At 45.0% G+C, this 18,656-nt stretch overlaps 1 protein-coding gene across 1 annotated transcript in view; it reads right to left on the reverse strand.

The window, feature by feature from the left end:
* The window catches only part of LOC141154374 (myosin-IIIb-like), a 117,410-nt gene that overhangs the window by 4,991 nt on the left and 93,763 nt on the right, over positions 1 to 18,656 (reverse strand). Inside the window, exons 19-21 of the mRNA XM_073640239.1 lie at positions 696 to 842; positions 284 to 396; positions 28 to 203 (exon numbers count right to left, since the gene is read on the reverse strand). Coding sequence (XP_073496340.1) covers positions 28 to 203; positions 284 to 396; positions 696 to 842 — 436 coding nt within the window. The remainder of the gene's footprint in view (positions 1 to 27; positions 204 to 283; positions 397 to 695; positions 843 to 18,656) is intronic.

Below are 18,656 nucleotides of genomic sequence, written 5' to 3' on the forward strand. Positions count from 1 at the left end.
GCGTCAGACTCATGCATGGAGCATTACCTGCGTGAGATCATGCCGTGCAGCCATGGAGGGTAGACGCCATCATCCTGCACCTTCTTAGCCTGAGTGTCTTTGAACCAGAGCAGGGTTTTCCGCCGCTGCATCAGTTTCTTCTCTCGATCCTCGTGACCACTGGGAATTCCTGGACGCGCGATGGGATTGTCAAATGGAGAAAGCTGCAACCAACCACAATACACAGTCACCGCGCGGTCACAACAGGACATGCGTGAGGAACAGCAAAGATCCCGTCACATGCCTGGAGCAGACGGCTGCGGGGACGGGGCACCGGAGGCTCCGCGGGGGCGTCACTCCATGACTGCTTTATAAGAGGTCTATGTCGCGGCAGAGGCACGGGGCGGGACGCAGCTCCTGAAATACATCAAGATCGATGGAAATCCAGAGAGACATTACAGAAGGTATGATGAAAGCAAGGACAACACACAACCCTGTACCTGCCCCCAAATAGTGACATCACACATCCCTCTACCCATTAATGACATCACAGCCCAACGCACACCAAATAGTGACCTCACACAACCCTGTACCTGCCCCCAAATAGTGACATCACACACCCCTCTACCCATTAGTGACATCACAGCCCAACGCACCCCAAATAGTGACATCACACAACCCTGTAACCACCCCAGTAACATGATGCAGCCTCGTACTTCGAGTGGTCTCCGCTTCCTCCTCCTTCTGATGTCTAATCCGCTCTTCCTCTGCCTCAAGTTCTTCTCGTCTCTTCTTTTCCATAAGTTTTCTAACTTCTTCCAACAGATTGAGGAACGATCTGCGGCAGAGGCGACCCTTGTACCCTGAGGGAACAACAGACGGAGGATCACGACCACCACCACCGGGAACTATAGACAGAGGATGACTACCACCACCACCGGGAACTATAGACAGAGGATGACAACCACTACCACTGAGGACTATAGACAGAGGATGACGACCACTACCACCGGGAACTATAGACAGAGGATGACTACCACCACCACCGGGGTCTATAGACAGAGGATGATGACCACTACCACTTGGGACTATAGACAGAGGATGATGACCACTACCACCGGGGACTATAGATAGAGGATGACTACCATCACCACCGGGGACTATAGACAGAGGATGACTACCATCACCACCGGGGACTATAGACAGAGGATGACGACCACTACCACTTGGGACTATAGACAGAGGATGATGACCACTACCACTTGGGACTATAGACAGAGGATGATGACCACGACCACCGGGAACTATAGACAGAGGATGACGACCACCGGGAACTATAGACAGAGGATGACGACCACCGGGAACTATAGACAGAGGATGACGACCACCGGGAACTATAGACAGAGGATGACGACCACCGGGAACTATAGACAGAGGATGACGACCACCGGGAACTATAGACAGAGGATGACGACCACCGGGAACTATAGACAGAGGATGACGACCACCACCACCGGGGACTATAGACAGAGGATGATGACCACTACCACTTGGGACTATAGACAGAGGATGATGACCACTACCACCGGGGACTATAGATAGAGGATGATGACCACTACCACCGGGGACTATAGACAGAGGATGACTACCATCACCACCGGGAACTATAGACAGAGGATGACTACCACCACCACCGGGGACTATAGACAGAGGATGACGACCACTACCACTGGGGACTATAGACAGAGAATGACGACCACTACCACTGGGGACTATAGACAGAGGATGACGACCACTACCACTGGGGACTATAGACAGAGGATGATGACCACTACCACCGGGGACTATAGATAGAGGCTGGTGATCACCACCATCAGTGACTATAGGCAGAGGATGACGACCACCACTGGGGACTATAGACAGAGGATGACGACCACTACCACCGGGGACTATAGACAGAGGATGACGACCACTACCACCGGGGACTATAGACAGAGGCTGGTGATCACCACCATCAGTGACTATAGACAGAGGATGACGACCACTACCACCGGGGACTATAGACAGAGGATGACGACCACTACCACCGGGGACTATAGACAGAGGCTGGTGATCACCACCATCAGTGACTATAGACAGAGGATGACGACCGCTACCACCGGGGACTATAGACAGAGGATGACGACCACTACCACCGGGGACTATAGACAGAGGCTGGTGATCACCACCATCAGTGACTATAGACAGAGGATGACGACCACCACCACCGGGGACTAAAGACAGCCGGGCCAGCAGAAGAGAGCACCCACTGACTCCCGTGTCTCCACATCTCCTCTTAGCCTTCTTGTTTGCAAGTTAAACATTCCCAGATCCTTTAACCGTTCTTTGTAGAACATACTTTTAAGTCCGTTCACCATCCTGGTCGCTTTTCTCTGAACTTACTCCAGTTTGTTGATGTTTTTTTTAAAATGTGGTGCCAAGAACTGGACACAGTATCCAGATGAGGTCTGACCAAGGAGGAGTAGAGGGGATAATTACTTCACGTGATCTAGACTCTATGCTTCTCCTAATACCTCCCAGAACTGGACACAGTATCCAGATGAGGTCTGACCAAGGAGGAGTAGAGGGGATAATTACTTCACGTGATCTAGACTCTATGCTTCTCCTAATACCTCCCAGAACTGGACACAGTATCCAGATGAGGTCTGACCAAGGAGGAGTAGAGGGGGATAATCACTTCACGTGATCTAGACTCTATGCTTCTCCTAATACCTCCCAGAACTGGGCACAGTATCCAGATGAGGTCTGACCAAGGAGGAGTAGAGGGGATAATTACTTCACGTGATGTAGACTCTATGCTTTTCCTAATACCTCCCAGAACTGGACACAGTATCCAGATGAGGTCTGACCAAGGAGGAGTAGAGGGGGATAATTACTTCACATGATCTAGACTCTGTGCTTCTCCTAATACCTCCCTGAACTGGACACAGTATCCAGATGAGGTCTGACCAAGGAGGAGTAAAGTGAGATTATGACTTCACGTGATCTAGACTATGCTTCTCCTAATTCCTCCCAGAACTGGGTACAGTATCCAGATGAGGTCTGACGAAGGAGGAGTAGAGGGGGATAATTACTTCACGTGATCTAGACTCTATGCTTCTCCTAATACCTCCCAGAACTGGACACAGTATCCAGATGAGGTCTGACCAAGGAGGAGTAGAGGGGGATAATTACTTCACGTGATCTAGACTCTATGCTTCTCCTAATACCTCCCAGAACTGGACACAGTATCCAGATGAGGTCTGACCAAGGAGGAGTAGAGGGGGATAATTACTTCACGTGATCTAGACTCTGTGCTTCTCCTAATACCTCCCTGAACTGGACACAGTATCCAGATGAGGTCTGACCAAGGAGGAGTAGAGGGGGATAATTACTTCACGTGATCTAGACTCTATGCTTCTCCTAATACCTCCCAGAACTGGGCACAGTATCCAGATGAGGTCTGACCAAGGAGGAGTAGAGGATAATTACTTCACGTGATGTAGACTCTATGCTTCTCCTAATACCTCCCAGAACTGGGTACAGTATCCAGATGAGGTCTGACCAAGGAGGAGTAGAGGGGATAATTACTTCACGTGATCTAGACTCTATGCTTCTCCTAATACCTCCCAGAACTGGACACAGTATCCAGATGAGGTCTGACCAAGGAGGAGTAGAGGAGGATAATTACTTCACATGATCTAGACTCGATGCTTCTCCCAATACCTCCCTGAACTGGACACAGTATCCAGATGAGGTCTGACCAAGGAGGAGTAGAGGGGATAATTACTTCACGTGATGTAGACTCTATGCTTCTCCTAATACCTCCCAGAACTGGACACAGTATCCAGATGAGGTCTGACCAAGGAGGAGTAGAGGGGGATAATTACTTCACGTGATCTAGACTCTATGCTTCTCCTAATACCTCCCAGAACTGGACACAGTATCCAGATGAGGTCTGACCAAGGAGGAGTAGAGGGGGATAATTACTTCACATGATCTAGACTCTATGCTTCTCCTAATACCTCCCAGAACTGGACACAGTATCCAGATGAGGTCTGACCAAGGAGGAGTAAAGTGAGATTATGACTTCACGTGATCTAGACTCTATGCTTTTCCTAATACCTCCCAGAACTGGGTACAGTATCCAGATGAGGTCTGACCAAGGAGGAGTAGAGGGGGATAATTACTTCACATGATCTAGACTCTATGCTTCTCCTAATACCTCCCAGAACTGGACACAGTATCCAGATGAGGTCTGACCAAGGAGGAGTAAAGTGAGATTATGACTTCACGTGATCTAGACTCTATGCTTCTCCTAATTCCTCCCAGAACTGGGTACAGTATCGAGATGAGGTCTGACGAAGGAGGAGTAGAGGGGGATAATTACTTCACGTGATCTAGACTCTATGCTTCTCCTAATACCTCCCAGAACTGGACACAGTATCCAGATGAGGTCTGACCAAGGAGGAGTAGAGGGGATAATTACTTCACGTGATCTAGACTCTATGCTTCTCCTAATACCTCCCAGAACTGGACACAGTATCCAGATGAGGTCTGACCAAGGAGGAGTAGAGGGGGATAATTACTTCACGTGATCTAGACTCTATGCTTCTCTCAATACCTCCCAGAACTGGACACAGTATCCAGATGAGGTCTGACCAAGGAGGAGTAGAGGGGGATAATTACTTCACGTGATCTAGACTCGATGCTTCTCCTAATACCTCCCAGAACTGGGCACAGTATCCAGATGAGGTCTGACCAAGGAGGAGTAGAGGAGGATAATTACTTCACATGATCTAGACTCTATGCTTCTCCTAATACCTCCCAGAACTGGGCACAGTATCCAGATGAGGTCTGACCAAGGAGGAGTAGAGGGGATAATTACTTCACGTGATCTAGACTCTATGCTTCTCCTAATACCACCCAGAACTGGGCACAGTATCCAGATGAGGTCTGACCAAGGAGGAGTAGAGGGGATAATTACTTCACATGATCTAGACTCTATGCTTCTCCTAATACCTCCCAGAACTGGACACAGTATCCAGATGAGGTCTGACCAAGGAGGAGTAGAGAGGATAATTACTTCACGTGATCTAGACTCTATGCTTCTCCTAATACCTCCCAGAACTGGGCACAGTATCCAGATGAGGTCTGACCAAGGATGAGTAGAGGGGGGTAATTACTTCACGTGATCTAGACTCTATGCTTCTCCTAATACCTCCCAGAACTGGACACAGTATCCAGATGAGGTCTGACCAAGGAGCAGTAGAGGGGATAATTACTTCACGTGATCTAGACTCTATGCTTCTCCTAATACCTCCCAGAACTGGACACAGTATCTAGATGAGGTCTGACCAAGGAGGAGTAGAGGGGGATAATTACTTCACGTGATCTAGACTCTATGCTTTTCCTAATACCTCCCAGAACTGGACACAGTATCCAGATGAGATCTGACCAAGCAGGAGTAGAGGAGGATAATTACTTCACGTGATGTAGACTCTATGCTTCTCTTAATACCTCCCAGAACTGGACACAGTATCCAGATGAGATCTGACCAAGCAGGAGTAGGAGGATAATTACTTCACGTGATCTAGACTCTATGCTTCTCCTAATACCTCCCAGAACTGTGTTTGCCTTTTTTGCTGCTGCATCACACTGTTGACTCATGTGCAGTCTGTGATCTATTACTATTTCCAAGTCTTTTTCACACGTGCTGTTGCTTAGTTCTATTCCTCCCATTCTGTAGATGCTATTTTCATTTCTCTTGCTCAGATGTAAAATTTTGCATTTCTCCTTGTTCAATACTATTCTATTAGTCGCTGCCCATTGCTCAAGCTCATCTAGATCCTTCTGAATCCTTCTCTGTCTTCTCTAGTGTTAGCTATCTGTTTGGGTAAGAATACAAGGAGAGAACAACGGAAAGGACACCATTGTAGGCATTTACTACAGGCCACCTGGGCAAGCTGAAGATATGGATGAACTCTTTATGTATCAAATGACCAAGTTCTCCAAAAAATATGACGTAGTGGTCATGGGAGATTTCAACTATCCAGACATTTGTTGGGAATCTCTCTCAAGTAAAACTAACAGGTCAAGCAAATTCTTATCCTCTCTTGCTGACAACTTTATCTTCCAAAAGGTAGGGGAGAAAACAAGGGGATCTGCTACTTTGGATCTAATTCTTATAAACAGGGAGGAAATGGTTGAGGAGGTAAAGGTGGCTGGGACCCTAGGAGGCAGCGATCATGCTATTATAGAATTTTGGATAACTAGAGGAGGAAGACATGTGAAGACTCAAACTTCAAGGTTAGATTTTAGAAAGGCAGATTTTAAGAGACTCAGAAAGAGAATAGGAGGGATCCAATGGCTGGATGTCCTTAAGGACAAAAATGTCCAGGAAGGATGGGAAATTTTTAAAAATGAGATTCTCAAAGCACAATCGTTAACAATCCCGAAAAGTAGGAAGAATGGGAAGCATTTAAGGAAACCAGGATGGATGAACACAGAACTTAAACACATGCTAAAAAGAAAGAAAGAAATGTTTATTAAATGGAAAGAGGGAGGCATATCTAAAGAAGATTATAATGCAGTCTGCAGATCCTGTAGGGCACGTATCAGGTTAGCTAAAGCTGACAATGAATTAAGGCTTGCAAGAGATGTCAAAAGCAATAAAAAAGGATTTTGGGGGTATGTCAAAAGTAAAAGAAAAGTCAAAGATGCTATAGGATTTTTACAGGATGAAAATGGAGAAATGGTAAGAGAGGATGTTGAGAAGGCCGAACTTTTTAATTCCTATTTTGCATCTGTTTTCTCTCAGAAAGAAAATGTAACATCAACTGATCTTCACTGTCCTTTTAAAGGAATAGAGGAATCCAAGTTATCAGTAAACAGAAAGATTGTGAGGGAATATTTAGCTAACATAAATGAGTTCAAGTCTCCAGGTCCAGATGAATTACACCCCAGAGTACTGAAGGAGATTGTAGAAGAAATTTTAGAACCACTCTCCATAATCTTTGAAAATTCTTGGAGAACAGGAGAAGTCCCAGAAGACTGGAGAAGAGCAAATGTTGTTCCTATCTTCAAAAAGGGGAAGAAGGTGGACCCAGGGAACTATAGGCCGGTGAGTCTGACTTCTATACCAGGAAAGATCTTTGAACAAATTATTAAACAACATGTATGTAAGTACATGGATAAGAATGAAGTGATTAACCAGAGTCAGCATGGGTTTGTAACTAACAAGTCATGTCAGACTAACTTAATTTCCTTCTATGACAGAATCACTGACTGGGTGGATCAGGGAAATGCTGTAGATATAGTATATCTTGACTTCAGCAAAGCATTTGACAAAGTATCTCACATCATCCTTATTGAAAAAATGACCAAGTATGCAATGGACCAGGCAACTGTTAGGTGGATTCATAACTGGCTTAGTGATCGGACTCAAAGGGTGGTTGTAAATGGCTTCACATCCAGCTGGATGAATGTCTCAAGTGGGGTACCACAGGGCTCCGTCCTGGGACCTGTATTGTTCAACATCTTTATCAATGATTTAGATGAAGGAATTGAGGGTAAACTGATTAAATTTGCTGATGACACAAAGCTAGGAGGGATAGCTAATACTAGAGAAGAGAGAGAGAGGATTCAAAAAGACCTAAATAAACTGGAGCAGTGGGCAGCAACCAACAGAATGGTTTTTAACAGGGAAAAATGCAAAGTACTACATCTGGGCAATAAAAATGAAAAAAGCATATACAGAATGGGAGGAATAGAGCTAAGCAACAGTACATGTGAAAAAGACTTAGGTATACTAATAGATCATAGACTGAACATGAGTCAACAGTGTGATGCAGCAGCAAAAAAGGCAAATACAATTCTGGGATGTATTAACAGAAGCATACAGTCTAGATCACGTGAAGTCATTATCGGTCTTTACTCCTCTTTGGTCAGACCTCATCTGGAATACTGTGTACAGTTTTGGGCACCACATTTTAAAAAAGACATAGACAAACTGGAGCAAGTTCAGAGAAGAGCGACCAGAATGGTGACTGGTCTGCAAACCATGTCCTATGAGGAACGGTTGCAGGATTTGGGAATGTTTAGCTTGCAAAAAAGAAGACTGAGAGGAGACTTAATAGCTGTCTACAAATATGTCAAGGGCTGTCACATTGTAGAAGGATCATCTTTATTCTCATTTGCACAAGGAAAGACTAGAAGCAATGGGATGAAACTAAATGGGAGGAGACACAGATTAGATATTAGAAAAAACTTTTTGACAGTTAGGGTGATTAATGAGTGGAACAGGCTGCCACGAGAGGTGGTGAGTTCCCCTTCAATGGACGTCTTCAAACAGAGGCTGGACAGACATCTGTCTGAGATGATCTAGTGAATCCTGCTTTGAGCAGGGGGTTGGACCAGATGACCCAGGAGGTCCCTTCCAACTCTACCATTCTATGATTCTATGATTCTATGATTCTATCCCTCCTAGCTTTGCATCGTCTGCACATTTTACCTTCAGTTTCCTTATCTAGATCATTTATAAAAATGTTGCACAACACAGGGGTCAGGACAGAGCCTTGTGGTACCCCACTTGAAACACTCTTCCAATTGGATGTACAACCATTTATTACCACTCTTTCAGAATGATCACTGAGCCAGTTATGAATCCTCCTGTAGCCTTGTCAATCTCATACGGTCATTTTTTCAATAAAGATAGTATGAGATACTTTATCAAATGAAGTTGAGATGTACTATACCTACCGCATTTCCCTGATCCACCCTGTGAGGAGCTGCCTACTTACTAAAGACTATGATACTTTTCCAGCAACGAACCACCATTTTCGTCAATATTATTATTGTGTGTTATTAGTGATTTACTTGTTATGTTTTATATAGTTCTTCTTACTTGTCAGTATGTAAGATTCACTTGTAAAATGTCCAGCATTCCACTAATCTCATCTTTATCTCAGGAGTCCATTGTTTCAACAGCCAATAATCTCATTAGGTGAGTGTAGATTGAGACACAGTGGAGCCGTCACCACAGGGGGTCTTACAGGCAGTCTCAGATGAAGGCTTCTAAAGTATTCTTCATTGTTTTAGGGAACAGTGAATGTTTAAGGGGGAAGGTGATCACTTCTGACCTGGGAGGGGACTGATCCCAGTGAAAAAAGGAGAGGCATGTTTTAGAGATAGTTGTGTGAAAGGATTGAAGGAAGAGGATGGAGACCGTGGACTTGGAAGGATGAACGGATAAACATGTTACCATTATGGATTATGTCGTTTGGATTTAAACTTTCCTAAAGGGACTGCTGCTACTGGATACCTGTGCTTTCATCGTTTTATCTGCTGTCTAGAGGATCGTGGACTGTGACTACAGACTATACTGGCTGGAGATACGAAATCTGTGGGCCAACAAAAAGTTGGGAGACAGTCAGTATGGCCTTATACAAAGCCAGTGGAACTACTGAACCCACATTGGGAACTTGAGGACTGAGAGAACAGTATTTTGGCCATTTACCTGGAATTGCTTTATTACCATGGCTGTGATCAATAAAATATTGTTGCATTGTTAACCTGCTTAGGTGATTACTTACAACCCACAACCTCAGATCTTTACAAGTGGTGGCAGAGGTGGGATACCAAGTCAATAATTCAATGATAGAAGGAAATTAGATCAGTCTGGCATGACTTATTTGTTACAAACCCACACTGGCTCCGGTTAATTACTGTATTCTTATCCAAGTACTTACATACATGCTTTTTAAAGATTTGTTTAAAGAGCTTTCCTGGTATAGAAGTAAGGCTCACTGGCCTGTAATTTCCTGGCTCTATCTTTTCCTTTCTTTGAAGATAGGGAAAATATTTTCCCTTCTCCAATCTTCTGGAACTTCTCCTGTTCTCCAGGAATTTTCAAGGATTCTGGCTAGTGGTTCTGCAATTTCCTCAGCTATCTCTTTCAGTACCCTGGGATGTAATTCATCTGGACCAGGAGATGTAAATTAGCTAAGTGTTCCCTTACCATCTCTCTGTTTATAGATAGTGTGGATTCTTCTTTTCCTTTAATAGCACAGTGAATATCACTTGATGTTACATTTACTTTCTTAGAGAACACAGATGCAAAATAGGAATTTAAAAATTCGGCTTCTAAACATCATTTTTGACCACTTCACCCTTTTCATCCTATAAAAAATCCAATAGCCTCTGTGACTTTTATTCTGCTTTTGACATACCCCCAAAATCCATTTTTACTGCTTTTGATCTCCCTTGCAAGCCTCACTTCATTACTGGCTTTAGCTCTTCTAATGCTTGCCCTGCATTTCCTGCAGACAGCATTATATTCTTCTTTAGATATGACCCTCTCTTTCCATTTGATATTCATTTATTTCTTTTTCATTTTTATCAAGTTCTCTGTTCATCCATCCTGGTCTCTTTAAATTCTTCCAATTCTTCCTTATTTTCGGGATTGTTACTGATTGTGTAGTGAAAATTTCATTTAGCAAAATTTCCCATCCTTCTTGGACATTTCTGTCCTTTGGAACATCCAGCCATTGGATCCCTCCTATCCTTTTTCTGTGTTCATTAAAATCTGCCTTTTCGAAGTCCAACCTGAAAGTCTGAGTCCTTGCAGGCCTTCCTCCTCTTGTAATCCAAGATTCAAGGATAGCATGACCGCTGCCTCCTAAATTGGCAGCCACCTTTACTTCCTCAACCATTTCCTCCCTGTTGGTAAGAATTAGGTCCAAGGTAGCAGATCCTCCTCTTGTTCTCTCTTCCACCTTTTGAAAGATAAATTTGTCAGCGAGAAAAGATAAGAATTTCTGGACCCGTTACTTTTGACTGAGAGAAATTCCCAACAAATATCGGGATAGTTAAAATCTCCCATGATCACTATGTCGTATTTTTTTGAGAACAAAGATCTGATGTATAAAGAGTAGTGTTGAGCGATACCTTCCGATATCAGGAAATATCGTATTGGATTGGATTGGGCCGATACCCAAAAAGTATCGGATATTGCCGATTCCGATACCGGAAACCAATGCAAGTCAATGGGACACAAATATCGGAATGAAAATAAACCCTTTCTTTCCTTGTAGGTTAATTCTACATGAAGTAAAACAACTAAGAATAATGTAGAATGTATTACATGAAAAGCCGGCAATTCAGCAGCGGCATACACCTGTACCCGACAATTTAGAACCGAAAGAATAGAGCTTCACACATAGATTAGATAGATAGAAACATGTCAGTCACATATATACGAAGTGCAGTGACAGTGTTTCTTACTGTACTTGTCATTTAGTGTAAAGGATTTATTAATAAAAATAATAGTGTTTTCATGCACCGTCTCTTTAAAAAAGCCGGCCGACAATTCAGCATCTGTACCCGACAATTTAGAACAGACAGAATAGAGCTTCACACATAGATTAGATAGATAGAAACATGTCAGTCACATATATAAGAAGTACAGTAATAGTGTTGATTACTGTACTTGTCATTTAGTGTAAAGGATTTATTTAAAAAAAAAATTGGCGTGGGGTTCCCCTTAATTTTAGGCTCTAGCGGAGGTTAAGCAGACAGCTGGGGCACGCTTTTCCCACGCTGTCAGTGACGTGCATGAGGTGAGCTGAGTTCATTGGACATGACCTCGGCTCATCTGGATGCCGTCACAGCCAGACACTGAGGAGTGGAAGCATGCCTGCTCTTCTCAGTGTCTGCGGGATGACAGGCTGGATGGCAGCGTTCTGCTGCGATCCAGCCTGTCATCTCGATGTAGCAGAGCTGAAGCTGTCGTGGGAACCATGGAAAGGTAAGGATGATGTTGCTTTATTATTTTACTTTTATTGCAGGAGATCGTTGGCTTCAGCTGGAATGGGCGTGATGGTAAGTATGGTTTAATTTAGAACAATAAAGAATTGTGTCTTTATTTCAATTAAAGGACTTTATTCTGGGTGTTTGTGTTTTTTTAAATACTTTACTAGAAATTCATGGTGGTCATGTCTAATATTGGCGTGACCCCATGAATTTCGGGCTTAGGGCCAGCTGATAATGCCAAGCTGGCCTTAACCCCTTTATTACCCAGTGAGCCACCGCACCAGGGCCCTGGATGAGTTGGGTACAGCGCCAGAAGATGGCGCTTCTATGAACGCGCCATTTTCTGGGGCGGTTGCGGACTGCAATTTGCAGCGGGGGGGGCCCAGAAAGCTTGGGCCTCCCTGCGCTGCGGATTCCAGCCCCCAGCTGCCTAGTTGTACCTGGCTGGACACAAAAATAGGGCGAAGCCCCACGTATTTTTTTTTTTAATTATTTCATGAAATTCATGGAATAATTAAGAAAAAAAGGGCTTCCCTATATTTGTGTCCAGCCAGGTACAGCAGGCAGGAACGGGCTGCCCCCAACCACCAGCTGCCTATTTGTACCTGGCCGGACACAATAATATAGGGAATCCCTTTTTTTCTTAATTATTCCATGAATTTCATGAAATAATTAAAAAAAACAAAACGTGGAGCTTCTCCCTATTTTTGTGTCCAGCCAGGTACAACTAGGCAGCTGGGGGATGGAATCTGCAGCGCAGGGAGGCCCAAGCTTTCTGGGCCCCCCCCGCTGCAAATTGCAGTCCGCAGCCACCCTGGAAAATGGCGCGTTCATAGAAGCTGGATGCTGTACCTGGCTGGCATACAAAAATATGGCGAAGCCCACGTCAAAAGTTTTGGGAAAAATTAATTAAAAAATAAATAATAATTTAGGGACTGCATCTTTATTAACTCCTCAAATGTCATTTAGTATTAAAATAAAGGATTTATTTAAAAAAAAATTGGCGTGGGATCCCCCATAATTTTAGTCTCTAGCGGAGGTTAAGCAGACGGCTGGGGCAGATGTTTGAAGCCTGGGAAGGGGGTAATACCCACGGAGCTTCCCAGGCTACTAATATCAGCCCCCAGCTGAATACCTAGCCTTTACTAGCTATTAAAATGGGGGACCTCCCCCAAAAAAATGACGTGGGGTCCCCCCTATTTTAATAGCTAGCAAAGGCTAGGTATTCAGCTAGGGGCTGATATTAATAGCCCAGGAAGGGTGCCATGAATATTGGCCCCCTCCCAGGCTAGAAACACCAGCCGTCAGCCGTCCCAGAAATGGCGCATTCATAGGATGCACCAATTCTGGCACTTAGCCTCGCTCTTCCACGCTGCCCTGGTGCGGTGGCAGGGGGTAATAGTGGTGGGGTTCATGTCAGCGCCAGCTGCCATGAAGCCCAGGTTAGTAATGATGGGCGTCTATAAGACACCCCCATTACTAACCTACAAAGTGTTAAAAAGAAAAAACACACACTACACCCAGAAAAAAATAATTTATTTGAAATAAAACACACCATTTTATTTAATTCTTAGTTTACTAAAAAAATAATAGTTACCTGTCCACGTTCCTGCGCTGATCTCCCATGCACAGCTGTCACATCTGGAGATGGTGACAGCTGTCATGGCTGCTGTAAGCTCACACTGCCGGGAACACGTCCGCTCCCGGCAGCAGGAGCCACTGACTGAGGTCACCGGAGTGCATTCAGGCAGCGCAGCTCCGGAGACCTCCTTTACGGCAGTGCTGTACCGTGGGAATTTCTCACGATACAGCAGGGCCGTAAAGGAGCTAACCGGAGCAGCGCTGCCTGAACTCCGGTGAACCCTTACGGCCCCGTCATTCTAGCGGCGGCAGCGGTTCAGAGCGGTCACATTCTATGTGGCTGCTCTGAACTGGAGATCTTCGTGGGACACTCGTGGACTACTACGGAGGGGTAAGGATAAGGTTGTGGTTTATTATTTTATATTTTATTACAGGAGATCGATGGCTTCGGGGAATTAGGTGTCTTGGTGAGTATAGGTGTAGTTTTTTATTTTTTACTTTATTTTAGGTGGCGATCGGCGGGGACAGGTAATGTATGAACTAATTTATTGTAGGTAACCACTGGCCACCAATGACATGTATTTAACATTTATTGGGGACACAGTAGGGCAATTTAAATAGCAGGATCAGGCTGATGGGAACTACTGCTCCCATCGAGCTGATCCTGCTGGCACGAGTGGACGGGGGACAGACATAGCCCGATGGGAGTAGTAGTGTCACATCGGCCTATGTCTGCCTGCACGCACAGACACCGCGCACACACACACAAACATCGCACAGACACCCCGCACACATCCCGCACACACACCCCGCACACACACTAATCATGACGGGTCTGGGAGGTGAGGCTGACCTGTGCGGCCGTGGGAAAGTCCATGTGAGTTCATGCAGTCAAGCATGAACTCACATGAACCCTCTGAGGGCACCGCGGCGACTTCAAATGAACAGCTGATCGGCATCACCTGATACCTCAGCTGTTCATTTGAAATAACCGGCGGGAAAGCGCAGCACAGAACGGGAAAGCCGGCGGTGAAGTCTTTTCACTGCCGGCTTCCCCGCCCGGGTCCTTCGCTCCTTGGTGCTGCGCTCCCCGCCCGGTCCTAATTTACGATTGGGATTGGAGGTGGCGAGGGGAGCGGAGGATCGGGGTGGGAGGCTGCGGGGAAGCAGTATGGGGCTGTGTGATTGTTTAAAAGCCGCCGGCTTTTAAACAATCAGGAGAATTCTCCCCCGCTGGGATGGCATTCTGATGACAGGCTGGATCGCGCTGCCATCCAACTTGTCATCCTTCACAGACACTGCAGAGCGCAGGCGTTATGGGAACTTCCGATTCCGGTATCCGATATTGTAAAAGTATCGGAATTAAGTATCGGAATTCCGATACCGCGAATATCGGCCGATACCCGATATTACAGTATCGGAATGCTCAACACTAATAAAGAGTTCATCCATATTTTCAGTCTGTCAAGGTGGTCTAAAGTAAACACCTTCAATAGTGTCCTTTCTGTTCTTCTCTCCTTGTATTCTTACCCAGTTTTTACAGAGCTACCATTCTCTGAAGCTTGGATCTCTGTGGACAGACATCTCCTCCCCTCATTATGCTTGATTCTTTTAAATAAATTGTAGCCTTAAAGGTTTGTATTCCAACCATGTGCATCATCCCACCAAGTTTCAGTGATGCCTATGACATCATCTCTTTTCCTGTGTTAGCAGCTCCAATTCTCCTTGCTTGTTTCCCATGATCTGTGCATTTGTATAGACAACATTTTAGTTTGTAGCCAGTTTCTCTATTTTCATTCAGAATTTGTTGTCTTTGTTATTTATTTCCACTTCTAATCGCAGAATTCATTAGCTTCATATCATTTCCAAGCTAGATATTTTCCATCCAATATTACTCTAGTTTATAGCTCTCCCGATGAGTGAAACAAGTCATCCACCAAATATGTGTTTTCCTGTTTTCATAAGATGCAACCCATCTCTAGCATGGAGTCCATCGTACAGATAATTCACTCCATGATCAAGAAACCCAAAATGTTGCTGACGGCACCATCGATGTAGCCAGTTGTTCACCTGTAGAATCCTTTTCAATGTCCTTTGTCTATGTCCATCCACTGGGACGATGGATGAGAAAGATGACCTGCGTTCCAAGTTCTTTCACGTTCCGGCCTAGGTCTTCAAAGTCTCTGCATATAGTTTCCAGGTCATTTTTTGCTGTGTCATTTGTTCCTATGTGTATTAGTAGCCATGGGTGGTCATCTGTAGCACTTAAGAGTCTTAAGACCCTATCAGACACATCTTTGATTTGGGTACCTAGAAGACAGCACACTTCTCGTGAGGTGATGTCCGATCGACAGATAGCGGCTTCTGTTCCTCTCTGTAGGGAATCCCCTTCGACCACCACTTTCCTATTCGTCTTCACCACAGCGCTTCTTTTTCTCCCTTTCTGATTGGTTACTTTGTGGGCAAAGCACTTTTTTGATGTACATCTTTGCAGTTGTCCTGCGCGAGAGCCTGGTAGCGTTTCTTTAGCTGTATGGGTGCTGACTGCCTCCTCATCCTCCTGCTTCTTCGGGTCACATGCTTCCATTACTCTTCTTCTGCTGGTAAATGGAAAGGTGCTTCTCTTCGGACATTCTTAATAGTTATTTCTACTCTGTCGTTAGCTTCTGCAGGAACGCTGAATAGTTCTTCTCTTGCAACATTCTGAAGAGATTCTTCTGCTCTGTCAAGGATATCCTTTGATGAGCTTTAGTGTGGCTATTCTCTCCTGAAGACTCAAGTCACAAGCTTGCATTTCTGGCACGTAAAGTTTGCCTTTTCCTCTGGCAAGTCTGTAAACATTATATTGCACACACTGCAGCTCACCATATGGGTCATAGAATCATAGAATGGTAGAGTTGGAGGGGGCCTCCTGGGTCATCTGGTCCAACCCCCTGCTCAAAGCAGGATTCACTAAATCATCTCAGACAGCTATCTGTCCAGCCTCTGTTTGAAGACGTCTTACACTAAATCTCTTACCCAATAGTTATGCCTACAATCAATGTCTTTGAGAATCATAGAATGGTAGAGTTAGAGGGGGCCTCCTGGGTCATCTGGTCCAACCCCCTGCTCAAAGCAGGATTCACTAAATCATCTCAGACAGCTATCTGTCCAGCCTCTGTTTGAAGACGTCTTACACTAAATCTCTTACCCAATAGTTATGACTACAACCAATGTCTTTGAGAATCATAGAATGGTAGAGTTGGAGGGGGCCTCCAGGGTCATCTGGTCCAACCCCCTGCTCAAAGCAGGATTCACTAGATCATCTCAGACAGATGTCTGTCCAGCCTCTGTTTGAAGACGTCCATTGAAGGGGAACTCACCACCTCTCGTGGCCGCCTGTTCCACTCATTAATCACCCTAACTGTCAAAAAGTTTTTTCTAATATCTAATCTGTGTCTCCTCCCATTTAGTTTCATCCCATTGCTTCTAGTCTTTCCTTGTGCAAATGAGAATAAAGATGATCCTTCTACAATGTGACAGCCCTTGACATATTTGTAGACAGCTATTAAGTCTCCTCTCAGTCTTCTTTTTTGCAAGCTAAACATTCCCAAATCCTGCAACCGTTCCTCATAGGACATGGTTTGCAGACCGGTCACCATTCTGGTCGCTCTTCTCTGAACTTGCTCCAGTTTGTCGATGTCTTTTTTAAAATGTGGTGCCCAAAACTGTACACAGTATTCCAGATGAGGTCTGACCAAAGAGGAGTAAAGTGCGATAATGACTTCACATGATCTAGACAGTATGCTTCTGTTAACTTCTGTGACTTGAGTCTGTTATGGGTCATCTCCTTCTCCATGTTAAACAAAATAAATTGTTGCTGAATTTTGGTAAAGATTTGGTGATTTCCTTCAAGCAGCTCGATCCAGCTACACCCAAAGGTCTTCAGACTCGCGGCGACTCTACACTCTTCCCAGAATGCACCGGAAGTATGCAAATTACCCTCCTCGAGTTTCAAATCCTGGTTTAATGATTTCCTTCAAGCAACTTGATTCAGCTACACCTTTTGGCCTGTAAGAGTTCACCAGCATGCCATATGCAATGAAGAACCTTCCAAAGGATGGTGGACCAGTCACTACAGGGATGACATCGCTCTCTTCATCGACATCTGGGAAGAGCATCTTCGGCACGTGTCGCTCAGCTCGCCCGATGAGTGCCAGATGGGGATGGCCGAGGTACTATACCTGGGACATAGCGTGGGAAGTGGATGCATTCGTCCCGAACCCACAATAGTAGAAGCCATTACCCAATGGCCTCTTCCAGCCAAAAGAATTCAGGTCCGCGCATTCCTAGGGACCACAAACTATTATCGAACATTTATTCCCAATTACAGAACAGTTATAAAGCCTCTCGCTGACCTTACCACCAAAACATATGTCCGCAATCTCATCTGGATGCAAGTCCACATTCCTCCAGTTGAAAACCCAGCTAGCCCAAAGCCCAGTCCTGACTGCTCTAGACTTCTGGTTCACTAGTTCATTGTCCAAACAGATGCATCAGATACCGGACTGGTAAGCCAAGTGGGAGCTGACGGTCAAGAACACCCGATAGCCTTTCTCTCCTGGAAGCTGTTTGACCATAGGAAAAGGATGCCTGGCCATAGTCTGAGCCCTGAAAAAATTGCAGCTGTACCTCTACAGCAAGGAATTCACAGTCCTAATTGAATACAATCCCTTAAGTTAGCTTAATCAGACTGCTGGGGACAACGGACATTTACTCAGATGGAGTCTGGCCTTACAGTCCTAGAATTTTTCTGTCTCACAATAAAAGAGCAAAGATCACGGACATGCTGACGGATTGTCAAGTGAAACACTGTCAACAGCCACAGACGTCAGGATCCAGCAGTCGCCGAGACTGATTAAGAAACATCAATCTGGACATTTGAGCGGGGGGTGAACTATTCTTAATTATGCCAGACGTACTATTCCTTTGTTCAGTAAGTCAAGGGACATGAGCCATTGTTTCAAGTTTGTCTGTCCGATGCCCCTTTCAGTACGCAAATTTGTGGAATGCCTGCTGATTACAGATTGTGTCAGTCCCCTGCGGTGTACTAGTCTGCATCACATGGAGGACAATTATGCAGTCTCATTGAACTAGCGAACAATGAGCGAACAAACCTGATTGTGTCCCACATGGTGGGGGAGATAATGCCCTGAAATGGAAGCTGAGGGATATAAAAAAGTGACTGTGCTCCTGTCTCCGGGGTG

This window comes from Phyllobates terribilis, unplaced genomic scaffold, assembly GCF_046119375.1.
Source record: "Phyllobates terribilis strain yellow unplaced genomic scaffold, ASM4611937v1 Scaffold_1__5_contigs__length_1240528914, whole genome shotgun sequence".
NCBI lineage: Eukaryota > Metazoa > Chordata > Amphibia > Anura > Dendrobatidae > Phyllobates > Phyllobates terribilis.